This window comes from Triplophysa dalaica, chromosome 16 (genome assembly GCF_015846415.1).
Source record: "Triplophysa dalaica isolate WHDGS20190420 chromosome 16, ASM1584641v1, whole genome shotgun sequence".
Taxonomy (NCBI): Eukaryota; Metazoa; Chordata; class Actinopteri; order Cypriniformes; family Nemacheilidae; genus Triplophysa; species Triplophysa dalaica.
In genome coordinates, this window is record NC_079557.1 from 3,946,150 (window position 1) to 3,961,391 (window position 15,242).

Here is a 15,242-nt window from a genome sequence, read left to right on the forward strand (position 1 = left end):
TTCATCTTGACATTGTACTTTCCCCATCTATAGACCTCGCAGCGGTTAGCATGTAATGGTTTTGTTTAAAAGAGCTCTGCCGTTTCTCAGAGTAGCCCAGCGGGGATGACCCTGCAACACTCACCCCGGCAACACAATTTACACCCCCATGCGCTAACATCGGGGATAATGACATGCGCTGCCCCGCACGGTCCTGATGGTCTTATTCAGCAGAGAAAGAGGGTGACAGACAGACAGACAGAGAGACAGACGGACTGCATCAGCAGAGACTGCCAACACAAACGGCCCCAGGCTACATTTTAAGACTTTAATCATAAAGAGAAATATCTCTCAAACCCAAAGGGCCCCATTTATAATTCAGAAGGAAACAGTGAGGCACTAATGTTGATCCCCAGCGTCAGACTGAGTGCAAGAGCGGGACAAACAGAGAGGGGCCGGTTTAAACATTTAACTGCTGTCAAACTCCGATTGAGGTTTTTATTGAGATGTAGTCAGTAACACATGAGCGCAAATGTAAACAAAAGATGACTTGGGCTTCAGTCATGTTTTTATTTTAAGCCTGGGAAAGGTTCAGATTGGGCCTTTCCACAGTAGGAAAATTTTTATGTATACTGCCTAAATAGGGAGCTATCTTATAAGGCAACATACTAACCGAAGGAACTGATTTCAAATGCTCTACCACACAAATACATCTCTTTAGTTAACACATACATCCGGTTCTACTCCAGTTGATTTCATAAATCTGTTGCTGGTTTCGGGAAGGGGTACACTGAAAATATACAAAGAGAAATATATTTATACAAATATATTGGGTCAGAATGTATTGATCAATGTAATGAACATTTGGACAAAATGGAAATTTCTTTTCTATCTACAAGGTCATCGTAAAGGCAACAAAATGACGTTCCTTCTTTTTGTATTATTACTTTGAGCATCAATATTAGACGACACCATCTGTACACGAGTTAAAGGAATAGTTCACCTTCAACATGAAAATTCTGTCATTATTTTATTTCAAACCCGTATGAATTTCTTTCTTCTTTAGAACACAAAAGAAAATATTTAAAAAATGTTGGTAACAGAAAAGCGTTGGTCCCCATTGACTTTTAAAATGAACTGTGTTATGGCCATACGATAGAAGTCAATGGGGACCAACGCTTTTTGGTGTCAAATGATTTCCAAAATATCTTATTTTTTCAGACGAAAGAAAATCAAACAGGTTCAAAATGAAAACAGGGTGAGTAAATGTTGACAGAATTGTCATGTTGAAGATATTCCATTAATATACTCACACACTGTATTTCACTTTACTTGTGTTTTCAGTGGCGTCCCACATCTGTTGTTAAATTATGTATCTGTAATGACGTATGAAATTCAAACGCATTTCAGAAGTTCAGCCCCCTACATGCGTACCCCCTTCCGGTTCACTCTCAAACACACACAAAACCAACACAGACTTACCCTCCCCGTCCGTCCCCCAGAGACCCGCACCACCTCTCTCTTCCATTTCCACAGGGCATTTTTCCAAGAAATAAGGTTAATTAGCTTTTTTTTGTTCTCTCTCTCTCTCTCTGTTGTGGCGGGTGGAGGCACTGCTCTGAATGTGTAAAGGAGAGTCACGGGCGTTGTTGTCGATCAGCAGGTGGTCAAGCTTATTATAACCAGCTCAAATCAAGCCCGTGTCTGGTGAAATTGGTCCCGACTTTTCTCATTATGTAGCTGGCTGAAGGCAAGCCGTTATTCCATTGCCTTTGAAACAGCCAGACATCGACAAGTCGATGGAGTCATCAGTCGATACAATCCAGGCACGTTAACAAAACCAGCGGGTGCGGTGTGCTGCATGTGGTTATGTTTGCTGTCCTAGCTGTAAACTATAGATTCGACAATCGATATGATTTGATTTTCATGGTCAAAGAATGAAAATGAAAAGACGGAACATCACGAACTTACTGTGTTGGCTTTGACATTAATTCAGCAGTAGTATATCTTATCTAAGCCAAACTGGTTGCATGAGACAGTTTGTACAGAATAACGTTTAATTGAAGCAATCTTGCTTTTGACCAGAAGTTAGATTTAAATAACTAAGTGCATGGAGAGTGAATATGGGGAATTATCTTGACTAAGATCTATTGAAATTTAATTACAAAGACAGATCTGTGCACACTTGACTAGTTTTTCGATTTATTTTGTGGGTAAAATGTACTTAATACATTAGTGTGCATTCATTTTAAGGACAGTTAACCTTAAAAGCTAAATTCTGTCTTTGTTTACTCAGGTTCATGTTACTCCAAACCTTTCATAAACCTATACTATATATACCACAAACTATAATATATCCATTCGTTAACCACATGTACAATCTTGCATTGCGTTGTGCATCTAAAATCTTCTTTTTAAAGTCATTTTGGTTTGGAACAACACATGGATAACCAAATTACATATTTTTGAGGTGAGTTCACCCCTTAAATCCATTTTATACAACTTGAGCGTTGACCACAGTTAGTTTACTTTAAGGGTGACCTAAGCAAACACCCATTCTGAACAGCCGTTTACGAGCAAAGAAAAGAGACGCTAAGGCAGCTGTAATCTTCTTTTCATGCTGATCCTTTGAGTCGCTGAGCTCAGCAAAGAGCTTTAATCTCCAACAGCAGTGAACGTGTAACAGTGCATTGCAACACAGTCCTCAATCAGGTCCTGTGATAATGGCAGATTGGATGCAGACTAAGGCTTCGACTCATTTCATTTTGCCTTAAATTTAAAGAAAATGTTGAAAATGGTTAGATGTTCTTTAGCTTCGATAGACTCCGACTGAACTACTTTTGCCTGAACCAGCCGCTTTTGTGTGTGGCAGACAGCTGTGCTATGCAGAAACCTTAGCTAGGTCTTTGTTTTAGGGGATTGGCAGTGGATTTAAAAAAACAATTTAAATCAAGCAAATCTGAGTATAACTGACACTGTGTTAGAGTTGGAGATAACGGTAGAACAGAGTGGAATACTAGCATAGAGTATCGCCTACTTTGTCTGTAAAAGCATGAAACAGTGTGCACTATGCAAAACTAAACACACTTGTGAGATGACGTCACTACATTGCTTTGTTAATTTAGTGAGCGACGTGTAGATATCATCTGATAAAATACAAAACAAAAATGAGAAAAAAGTAGAAAATTGCACAGGATATTCGTAATCATCGCAATGGAAAGAGAAGGTCAATTGATCAAATGAAGCGCATTGTATCATGGGATACTGCATTTCAAACTGAACTCTGGTTGTGCATTGTATTAAATATGAAGTCATACTACATAACTACAGAAATTGCACATGTGCATCAAATAGACACAGCACAAAGCAAAAATAATATGACTAGTATGAAAGCCGATATTTTTGGTATTTCCCATGATGCCTCAGTGTTGGGGAAGCCATGATCATACATGTTGAAGAGCTGCCGGGACTGCTGGGATTAGACAGGTTGGCACGGTAACCCACTTTATGGTGTGTGAGTAATGAGAGCGGCTGCAAATTACAGCTCGAGAGGAGTCGGTTCTTTCCCAGCAGCACTCTGCTATATAAGACCCTGACCTTTGACCCTGCCGTTGCAGACATGGCTGCCTGCAGGATTTATTGACTGCACAATGTAATACACTGCTGAGATTATTTGTCATAGGCAGCTAAGCATAAAGACATTCAAAACAACCGACTACCCCATCAGACATTACAAATTAAAAATGTGTCTAGGTCAAACTTTACTCTACAAACAAATGTATAGGGCTAAAAATGTATATAATATAATCACACATGTACTGCTCATAAAATAGACACCTACTACTCCTTACCATTTGTAAAGAGTATTAAAGAATAATTCAACCCAGAACAAAATTTGTGGCATCATTTAGAACCTGTGCATGACACAAAAATAAGAAATTTAGAGAAATGTCTCAGTGGTTTTGGGTCCATACAATTGAAGTCAATGAGGGCCAATGTTGTTTGGTTACCAACATTCCTTAAAATATTATTTTTTTTGCATCCTGCAAATAAAAAGATAGTCATACAGGTTTGGGATTCACGAGGGTGAGTAAATAAATACATCAATTCCTATGATGACCCATGCCATGTGTTTTTGAGGTGAATTGTGACATGTTAAACAGGAATTTCAATCTTTTCCTGGATGCTTCCTTGTCAAACAGTAACACAAAAGCACACTGGTTTATGGGGCCTTGACTCTAAGGATGGATGCTTTAATTGTGGGGCACCCCTGTCTCTCTCTTCGTCCTCCTTTTCTCTTTCTCTGCTTTGCTATTTATTCTAAGCGCAAGATGAAAAATAACATCTCTGTAATTGAGCAAACTCATTAAACCATCGCCATCAGTTTTCTTCACGTCGCCACTGCAGCGTGCTAATGTGTTTATAATGAGATAGGCTCATGTTATTGTTGAGCGTTGTGAGTTATCATACGAAACTCAAGTAGTTTGGTGCATCCAAGAGCCGCTGTGCAAACCTATCTCATCACCTTATAACAAGATTCGATGAATGCTTTATAGAATCTTTATGGCCTGCTTACTGTTCAGAATGATTTCTATTTTACTTTGTGTGTAGCTGTAATTGTCTAAACATCAACTCCGCACCTCCCCCCAAAAATTGTGGGGGCTTCTCTCTTTCTGTGCACATTTCAGATAAGAATCACTCAGATCAGTGGAAGCTAAGAGAATCTGTGCTTTTTATAGGGAGGGCATGACAGATCTTCATGCCATCTATTGACTAGGGCAATGCATCAGAGATCTAGCAGTGCCCCGTGCAAGCCTGCAAGCCGCCCACCCCCACACCCCCTGTGTCCTAATCCTCTCATTTGGACTCCTCCATCATCATCATTTAGAGGAGGGCGTGATTCTTCTTGCGTCTTACCCAACCCCACCCCTCCACAACCATTCGGTTGTTACTTCAGAAAAAAATGTAAATCCGACTGTCTATATAAGTAAAGGATAGTTTTAGGTTTTAATATTCAATTAGGTTAACATTAAATATGAAATAATAACACATTATATATAAGGACAATATGTAATGCATACATGTATATGTGTCTACGATACAATAGTACAAAGGTGATGAAAGCACATAAGCCTAGCCCCTATTAGCCCATAACTTTTAATATCGTAATATTTTCATAAATTCATTGTCTCTCCTGTGACCATATTTCAGTATTCTGTGCTCATGTTAAAAATAGATGCCATGAGAGCTCTCCCTCCCTCTCTCGCTCTCAGTGTGCCATTGACTGGCGTCAGACGGTGCAGACCATGCATTCAGGCTGTTGAACATAGCCAGCAAGGTCTTTCAGTCAAATGTAGCACAACAGCAATGGAAAGGGTTTCCATGGTAACCACTTCCTCCTTTCAATTCAGCGAAGCAAAAATCCATCGAGAGGAGAGCGTGTGGGTTCTTAAAAAAAAGAAACACTCCTTCCTACTTGTTACATCTCTGCCCCTCCATCTTTCATAATGAGACGCTAGTAGAGACAGGGAAAGCATGCTTCTAAATTTCTTTTGTGTTCGTAAACGTCTCTGTTTTTCAATAGTGCGCGTGACCTACAAAATGCCTTTTTGATGATAGTACTCCTGATTCGCCCGAGCTCATTACGTAGAAAGCTTCGCCCTGTGAATCAAATGCATCTTTTTGAGGAAGATAAAAGGAGATTTCTAAAAGGTAGGAGATCCTCCTACAGTCAGAACTCAATGAGATGAGATTTCGTGATTTCAGTGTTGATGGCTGTTGCTCATTTTAAATGCCAAGAGGAACAGACAATTGTTTGAGAATTGCTGTACATGCCTTTTCTGTACACAACATAGGAAACAATCTTTCTGGAGCATAATTTATTAGATGTCTCCTCCTAATCCTCCCGTATGTAAATTGTGTGTCAGTTTCTGTCTTCAGCTGGGAATTTAGGGTTGAACATGAAGGATGTTTGTGTATTTTTGTCTCGGTTTATAATAAATGGAGGAACAGCATTGTCTTGTCAGATGAGGGGAGCGATTGCTCTCTCTAGAGGAAGAATTATGAACAGTTTATGCTTCAGGAACGGCAATGTTCATTCTATCTTCCGCATTACTCAGAACAATGACTACAACAAGTACAACAAAAATTTGTACAATTCTTTACTTTGAGCCAGCAGAACAGTTTATTATTGCATAAAATATTGAATCTTTCAATTCATAAGGTTCCCCCAAAATCATTGCTTGATGGATTTGTAAGAACAAAGCTACAGTCCTTTCTCTGTATTGTTTCACAAATGGGAGGAACTAAAGCGTTGCACTTTTCATCTTCTTTCATTTCTGGTAGTTTACAGTATATGCATTCACTAATGCTAATCGCTGTAGATGATAGCCTTAGTTTGCAAATAAGAGGTGATGTAGCTTATTTCTTAGAGTACTCTTCTGTACTTATTCCACACCACAGTCTTGCTGATTGATTTTAATATTAGACCTAAAATAACAGTGTTGCATTGTGAAGCTTTCTTAAGAGTGTTAAAGTTCAATTTTAAGTGCATGTACAGCTTTTAATGTCATTTTGGACTTTCAGACTATCAACTTTTGATGGCGTTGTTGTACACTTTTTTATATACATTGATGTGCTACACAACTTTCTGGGGTACTTAATTCTGATTGGATTCAATTGCATTATTCTGTGATGATCGTTCATTTCTGCATACAAACTACTAAATAATACAATTCACATTTGTCCCCAGGCAACTGACATCCTAGTTGTGCAAGTCTCATGTTTTGGTTTGCAGTCTATTCTTTGTCATGTAATAAAGTTAAATCGACTTCAATCAATATTTCATATCCTTATTTATTTAATAAGTAGCTTTGAAAAAGCAGAATGATGTAAATCATTCATCTCGAAATAAACACTTTTGTGTGTGATACAAGATCCTGTCGTGGTTTAGTTTGCGATAATGACAGCTAATAGTACATTATCCCTTACTTGCAGTGTTAATCTTCATAACGCTTTTCTTGTATTGTGTGCAGCTGATATCATCTCTACTGTGGAGTTCAACTCGACAGGAGAGCTCCTGGCCACTGGAGACAAAGGAGGAAGAGTGGTGGTTTTCCAAAGAGAACAAGAGGTAGGAAGACGATCATGAAACGTTTCTTAAACGCTCATTCATGTAGACAGCATGTTGACAGCAAGTCAATAGACTCTGTACTGCATTTACCATGTGATCAAAAACACCGCAAAAGCCTCACCCTGTAATTTAACTTCCTGTGGCTTTTAACAAGATTCAATGGGCACACACCATAATACAGGTGAGGCCATAAAATGAAACAAGCACCTGATAAACCCCAAGTTTAATATCAGGCACATGCTCAAACATGAAGCTTCTTTAGCTGATATAAAGCAGATCCAGTTGCACAAGGACACGCCTGCTTTCTTACAATACCCACGCTGAGGGATGTCCTCTCTTATCCTTCTGTTTACTTTAATTTAACTGCTCGAACGCTTTTCACAATTATTTATTTTAATGGTTCCCACCGTGAGCACTTCCTTATTTTATGCTGCCATTGATTGCAAATGCATTAATGTAACAGACCAACTGTGACTAGCAAAATGTAGACACTTAAAGGTCCAGTGTGTCATTTTTTCGGAGGATCTATTGGCAGAAATGCAATAAAATATTCATAACAATGTCTTCAGAGGTATATAAAGTCCTTGTACAATAAAGCGTTATGTTTTTATTACCTTTTGTAGAATGAGATAATTCTATCTACACAGAATTTGCCATGTTGTTATTACTGTAGACCTAAATGGACAAACATAAATTATTTCGTACGTATGAATATACATATTAATGAAATGACAAGAGGGCATGTAAAACTACTCTTTTAACCGTTTGTTTTCTAAATGTTTGCTGTGTCACACCATGGGACACATGTACGGTATATCTGTCAACTAACCCTTTAACGGTCACAAGCTGTGTATACTGGGACTATACAATTTAGATTTGACAGATTTCTCTCCTTCCTTTCACAGAGCAAGAACCAGCCTCACAGACGTGGTGAATACAATGTTTACAGCACGTTTCAGAGCCACGAGCCAGAGTTTGACTACCTGAAGAGTTTAGAAATCGAGGAGAAGATCAATAAGATACGATGGCTGCCTCAGCAGAACGCTGCATACTTTTTGCTTTCCACAAATGGTTAGTACATGCTTGAGCGCTCGGTGTAAAAAGTGTTTAATGAATAATGTTTTAGGGTCAGTTGCTTGTGAATGTTTTCTTTGTTATCTGTAGTCAAATATGGTAACCTCACCCTTCCTGCACTGATATGCTTTCCAAAAAGGCTTCAAGGCCAAAAAAACATATCAGAGCACATTATTGAGCTGTATCATTACGACTATCACCTCAATGATATCTAGAAATTTATATACGAAAGGCGCTTTCTATTCAAAACCAAAGAACGTTGAAGTCTGTTTTCTTTATGACATCATACATCTTTACATGTTCAGATGGTATGGCAGTGGTTTACATTCTCTGTCAGTGCTGGATCTTTTCCAACAGTGTGGCAGATTGTGTGCCACAGATTGCAAAATCTCCCACTGCTTATCTTTTACTTTCTATTATCTCTCTTAAATTATTTTTATGTCTCTGGTTCGTTAAGTTTGATTTGTTTTTGTTTGCAGATAAAACTGTTAAACTGTGGAAGATCAGCGAAAGGGACAAGAGACCCGAAGGATATAATCTGAAAGATGAAGACGGAAGAATCAGAGACCCAGGCACCATCACCACATTACGGGTCAGTGCTGTTCTCTCTATCAAAGTCTAATTTACGAACAAAACTAAATACTTGACCAAATGTAAATTAAACCTATAAAGTGGCAAAATGTTTTTACAATGTTGCATTTTATTCTTGGTTAGGTGAGCTTTCATTCACGTTAGCGCGATCGTCGTGTTCATAAGAACCGAACTAACGTTAGATTACAAACAGTCTAGTGATAGTGTCATATAAAATAATGGTCAAGTCAATACATGTTTTGCAGACAAGAGTAAAAATGCATCATACGTCTTTACAATTAATTGGATTCACATTGCATTCTCTGTCACTCCTGCACAGCTACACCACACTAAAAACCATAGAAATTTCCATACGTTTTCACAGCAGCACTTAGAAATCCGCCCATCACTGCTCACAACGCCAGAGCGCTAAGTATGCCTCTGCGCATGCGCAACGCATTCATTTAAAAATGCACGTCAACATGCGGCCCTATGAAGATAAACTCGCAAACTTAAGTAAACTTAAAGTATCCAACACTGGGGAATTGCACTGTTACGCCATTACATGATTTTGGCAAGTATGTACTTTTGTTCCCCTTACTAGCATTTACAATAAATTGCCTACAGACAGACTGTTTGTTTGACCTAAAATTGACCTAAACGGGCCCTGCGATGGGTTGGCACTCCATCCAGGGTGTATCCTGCCTTGATGCCCAAAGACTCCTGAGATAGGCGCAGGCTCCCCGTGACCCGAGGTAGTTCGGATAAGCGGTAGAAAATGGATGGATGGATGGATGACCTAAACGGTGTTGAATACCAAACCGAATATTGAAACCCTTAGAATTTTAGTGTATTAAAGGGGTCATATAGCGCAAATACGTGTTTTTCTGTGTCTTTGGTGTGTTATAACTAAGCGTCGGAACAAAAGATGCATGTAAAAATCTGCACGTTTCAGAGAGGCGGGGTAAAGAGGAGATAAAAACATGCACAGTATATTAGAAATACATTTTTTTTACTTTAAAACGTGTATATACATTACATATAAAACAAATGATAATATTCGTTTTAGCCGTGTCACATGACCCCTTTAAAAAAAATTGTGTGCGTTGATCACTACAGAAGCGTATGGTTATTGACGCAAAACCATGATTTGTGTATTTGTGGTTATGATTTGAATATTAATTACCTATTAGGAAAATAAACCACTAGACATTCCTGCTGCTGGCTCACATTCTCACAGAAAAATCTCATTCACCATGTTTAGCACCAGCGCAGTCAAACGGCGAGCTGTCAGCGACCAAAAAGCATTTGTTCATAATCAAACAACAAAGACAAAGAGAAATGATAATGTGTTGTGAAGGGGCTCCATCATTCCTCCCTCTCGTCTCTCTCGTTCTCCACTCGTCTCCCCAAATTGAATACAGATACAAAGAGGGCGCGACTCTGAGTATCCATTAACGTGCGGTGCGATGTCTGTTTTATGCTTCACGGCCTAATGGATTAAAGCACTCCACTCCTCCACCATTGTCTGTCCGGGCAGAAGATTAGCCTGACACCGGGGTGATGGTAGGGAGCGGGCGGCAATCCCATTTGGACCGTGAAATGTATGTGCGTTGGAGATGCGGAGACAGATTTATCACAGAGCTCCAGTTGAGGAGGAGGAGGGGGATGAACAGTGATGATACACGCATGTCAGGTGTTCTGGGTGTGTTCTTTGCCAGCACTGTGATCTTAGTCTTGTCTCAGTATGTGATCGTACCCCTAAGGTCTGTGGCGGACTGGTTTCTGCTGCCCGTGTCCTGACATGATGCTTCGGTAGATGCGACCACTGTGCCATTTAAAGCAAGCAGAAACCTGACCTTTTATAACAATACACTTCATCATGTGTATTCCTGACCTACTAAAGCTGTCTGCTCAAATAGCACAGAAAGAAAGAAAGGTCTTGCCAGATTTCACTGTTATTTTAGAGCTGTGCCGAGCCGAAGATGATTCGAATGCATCTCGCATGAGGCAGAGCTGTGTCTATGATGTGGTAATGACCGACTTTCTTTTGGAAGCACATGCTGCTTCTAAACATCAGTGCAGGTCAGAGTTAAACGGGTACAGCGTCTGCACTGCAATTAGGACCTGCGGCTGCTCAGCGGGAAGTGGGGTACAGTGAATTCTTAAATGTATCCCGCTGGATGGTCCAGTTCATAAAATGCCAGACCTACATCAAGCGGCATCATAATGGTCATTAGCCCCAGATGGGATGTTGGTGCCAAATATAGATCAGTAGAAACGTAACAGTTTTTTTTACTTTGTTATGGTAATTAGCAGGACCCTGAATAGTTAAACCGTTTTCTTCGATTGTTCGATTTTTTTAGAATGAGTTTTTTTTTATCTGCATACAGCACGGGTCCCTTTACCCCCACTTTACCATGGTGTTTCTAAAATAGCCCTAGACGGACAAATTACACTACAGAGAGCGTTTCGTAAAAACGTTCCCTCACTTCGAAAACGTGACGACAGCCACTGTAGTGCTTCGGAAAGGAGAGGGGTGGAGAGAGTCTCTGGTTGCAATTCGCAACCTCAACGCTAGATGCCGCTAAATTACATTCATACGATGCAGCGCGCTAATTTTTTCTAGACGTGTCGGCATCGCATCGAGATGTAAATAGTTCAACTTTTCATAGTGCCGCACGCGCGCCGCGGGTCTTTTGACAAGACAAAGCTGCACGTTTTTTTACGCCAAATGTGAATCGCCCCTATTTCAGCATTCTTTAAATACAGTTGTGATGTATTATGTCCCAGTTGGTGCTGAGTAACTACAAGGCGGTCCTTAGTGACGAAAATTTGACGAGCAATCTGTGTTGAGGCTGTTTCAGCTTATTTTTACTATTTTTCATCTTCTCTTAGGTGCCAGTATTGCAGCCCATGGACCTCATGGTTGAGGCAACACCTAGAAGAGTGTTTTCAAACGCACACACATACCACATCAACTCCATCTCTGTGAACAGCGACTATGAAACCTTCATGTCTACCGACGACCTAAGGATCAACCTGTGGAACCTGGAGATCACCAACAGAAGCTTCAGTATCCTTTGACCACATCATAGACCAACTGAAGAACAGTCTACGGTCAATGATTCTTGGCTATTATTTATGATCCATTGATTGTGATACTACTAAACTGGTTAAGGGGATTTCCTTAGCTGTTTCTCCTCAGACATTGTAGATATAAAGCCAACAAACATGGAGGAGCTGACGGAGGTGATCACAGCAGCAGAGTTTCATCCTCACCAGTGTAACACTTTTGTCTACAGTAGCAGTAAAGGATCTATACGTCTGTGTGACATGAGGGCCTCTGCACTTTGCGACAACCATTCAAAATGTAAGACGAAATAATGTCTGCATTTAAAGTGGCTCTTTTTTAGCTCAGGAAATACAATGCATGTATTCTGAAGTTACAGTATGTTTTATGTTCTTATAATTATGATATATAGGGATATTGGCTTTGTCTCAGATGTACAGTAAGTAGATCTACAACTAGAGGAAACAAATATGAGAATAGTAATAGGTTTTTCCTGAAGAGCGCGAAACATAGGCAAAAGTCTCAATTTGCTATCCATTAAATTAAATTTATGTTTAGAGAAACAGTATGATACTCTTTTTGCAATGTAAGTTGTAAAAAGGTATATTTTCATATACGGCCGTAGAAAAAAATAAGAGACCATTTCAAACTATTTTTAGTTACTATTTATATAGGTATGTGTTTAGGTTAAAAAATATATATGTGAAATACTAACAATATTTCTCACAAATCCCCCCAAAAATATATTGTTTCTATTTGCATTTATTTGCAGAAAATGAAAACTGGAGAAACAGGTGAAAATAACAGATCTGCAACCCCTCTTGGGGTTGGATTTTGTTGAAATTCAACAGACACTGGACTGGAATGTCCACAATACATCTAGAAATGCTGCTTAAATGAATATCTTAAATGGTCTCTTAATTTTAACATTTTGTTCCCATAGGAAACAAAACAAATATCTCAATTGTTTCTCAAAGTCTGCTGTTTATGTGACAGAACAGTTTTTTTAGAGTGCATATCGCATCACACCAACATCAAATCTAAAAACATTTCATATTTAAGAGACAGTCGAGCAGAACTCCATTGTCCCAAGAGAACGCAGGCGGCACGCGGCACATGACAGGGATTAGCCTCTTTTCCACCTAGGGCGAGGGCGGTGGAGGTGAGGATTATGCAAATATTTAATATGATTCCGTCTCCTAGGGCTTAACTGGCTAATTTCATTTGTAGATTGGACACAAAGTTGGCTGATGAACCTGTAGTGTCCGTATGCAGTCGCTCTCCTCTTGGCTGCACCCGGCCGAACTGATAACCACAAACTGACACATTTCCATTTCCAAAGTAGTAGCAACTCGGGGTCTCCTCTGCGGTCCATTAAAGATGAGAGTCGTCCATGTGCATTTCATGATCAGACTGCATGCATTGACATTTAAGCTCGGCATAAAAATCAATGCTTGAGGGCGGATATCATTTTCTCGCCACTGCAGGAATTCTGTCATTTCCTTAGTTTTATTGAGCGTGTTCGCTGGTCCGTGCATTTGCATCCTGTTGAATCGAGCATTTACATTTTGCTGGTGAATTTTAAACACGGCCAGAGGGGTGTCTGTGAGTGCTATGGCTTTAGCTGTCTTGGAATGTATTTCCAGCCACATGCTGTCGAAAGTTATACACACATCTGTCATTTTTTTTCTTGTGTGTGAGGCCACAGCAGGCAGATGTGCCAGTTTGCCTCAGGAAAGACGACTTGTGTTTCTTCCCTTTGTGTGTGTGTCTGATTGGGTGCAAGTATGTGTGTTTTCTCCTTTCCACACCTACTAATAAATCCCTGAGAATATTCCTAAAAATCAATCCATGATGTAAGGCGGGGGAGGCTTACCAAGCTCAGCAGGGCTCCGAGCATCACTGGACCGTGGCGGAGTGCAGTGGCTTCTCATATGGCTCCCCGACGGACTCATTAGCCCTCAGTGAATGACACACAGCAAGACTGCAGGTGGACAGGCTCACAATGACATGACAACCACCTGCAGTCCAACAGTACCAAAACACACCCGCCTGCATTGATCTGTCACCTTTCCCTCTGCTTACATTCTTGCTGCAGAGATGCCTGCGGACACATCACAGGCTAATCCGCAACTGAATCAACAACAACAGGGAATAACCGATAACAGATAATAAATATCGGTTTCTCTGCCCTGACAGGTGTATTATTTCCCTGGTGTGTTGTGTGCATTTGTTACATACTGGGCAGTGAATAGTAAAACTGATTCGGAAAAACTTTCTCTGGAAGTTTACTGGCTCGAGGATAAGGTCAACATGACGATTTAAATGAAACTTGCTGTCCAAGTTTGTCCGGGCAGGAAAATCTCAGAGATTGTTCTTTCACGGCTTGGAGTTCTCGGTTGTGTTTTACTTAGGTTTCAACTTGGTCTCATAACGTTTCTCATAAAACTGTTTAGGATTAAGAAAAACATGCGTGACATGTGATCAAATAATCTGGATTTGGGATAATTTGATGAGAAACGTTAATATTGAATATTGACAAATCGTAGTTCAGTTTGTGATATTTTTGAGATCCCCTCTGAAACGTATAAAGACATTTGAAAGATTTCTAGGTCTTTTTTCAGTACAAACATCTGAGACACAGGAGACTTTTAATGCAAGATTAAAGTTCCATTTCATCATATTAATGTCTATGAAAAATAATTAGAGCGATATTACAGAGAACGCGTTTATCTTTATTATGGGTGGTGACATTAGTCAAAACGCAATTAATTTCAAGAGACAAAGCAACATTTTCGTTTATTTTGAGAAACATGCATGCACTGAATTATTAATATGGTCAATTTTGATTTATTTCATGAGCAATCATTTAAAAAAAGGTTGTGAATCTAACATCTCTTTCTAAAATGGATTTCTCTTTATGCATGTATAGTTTTTGAGGAGCCAGAAGATCCAAGCAATCGCTCCTTTTTCTCTGAAATCATCTCTTCCATCTCTGACGTGAAGTTCAGCCACAGCGGGCGCTATCTGATGACACGTGACTACCTGACAGTGAAAGTCTGGGATCTCAACATGGAGAGCAAACCATTAGAGACCTATCAGGTAAAACATTTGGCGATTTAAAAAAATCCTACATTTCACAAAGGCATAGCATTATAACTAAGCCGGATTTTTGTTGTTGTTTGTTCGTTTAGACCACGTTTACACAATGAAAAACAGAAATGTTTTTCGTTTGCGTTTTTGAAATGTTTCATGTACACATGACAGCGTTATCAAAACTGTCTGCACGGATCCAGGATAACGAATAACGTTAGTACATCCAGGATATTATCCCGGATAACGTTTATACACAGTCGAGCGGCGAGAGCTCACAGTACAGGAAGACGCCATATTGTTTTGGCTATACTCGCAGGA

At 39.7% G+C, this 15,242-nt stretch overlaps 1 protein-coding gene across 3 annotated transcripts in view; it reads left to right on the forward strand.

Annotated features, from left to right (window-relative positions):
- Positions 1 to 15,242, forward strand: part of ppp2r2ba (protein phosphatase 2, regulatory subunit B, beta a) — a 42,740-nt gene that overhangs the window by 25,150 nt on the left and 2,348 nt on the right. For 2 of the 3 annotated variants that reach the window (XM_056769799.1, XM_056769800.1), the window contains exons 2-7: positions 7,014 to 7,111; positions 8,017 to 8,182; positions 8,665 to 8,777; positions 11,654 to 11,831; positions 11,964 to 12,128; positions 14,761 to 14,930. In XM_056769799.1, coding sequence (XP_056625777.1) covers positions 7,014 to 7,111; positions 8,017 to 8,182; positions 8,665 to 8,777; positions 11,654 to 11,831; positions 11,964 to 12,128; positions 14,761 to 14,930 — 890 coding nt within the window. Of the gene's footprint in view, positions 1 to 5,479; positions 5,692 to 7,013; positions 7,112 to 8,016; positions 8,183 to 8,664; positions 8,778 to 11,653; positions 11,832 to 11,963; positions 12,129 to 14,760; positions 14,931 to 15,242 lie in introns of those variants that run through there. The other variant, XM_056769798.1, reaches the window with a different exon arrangement.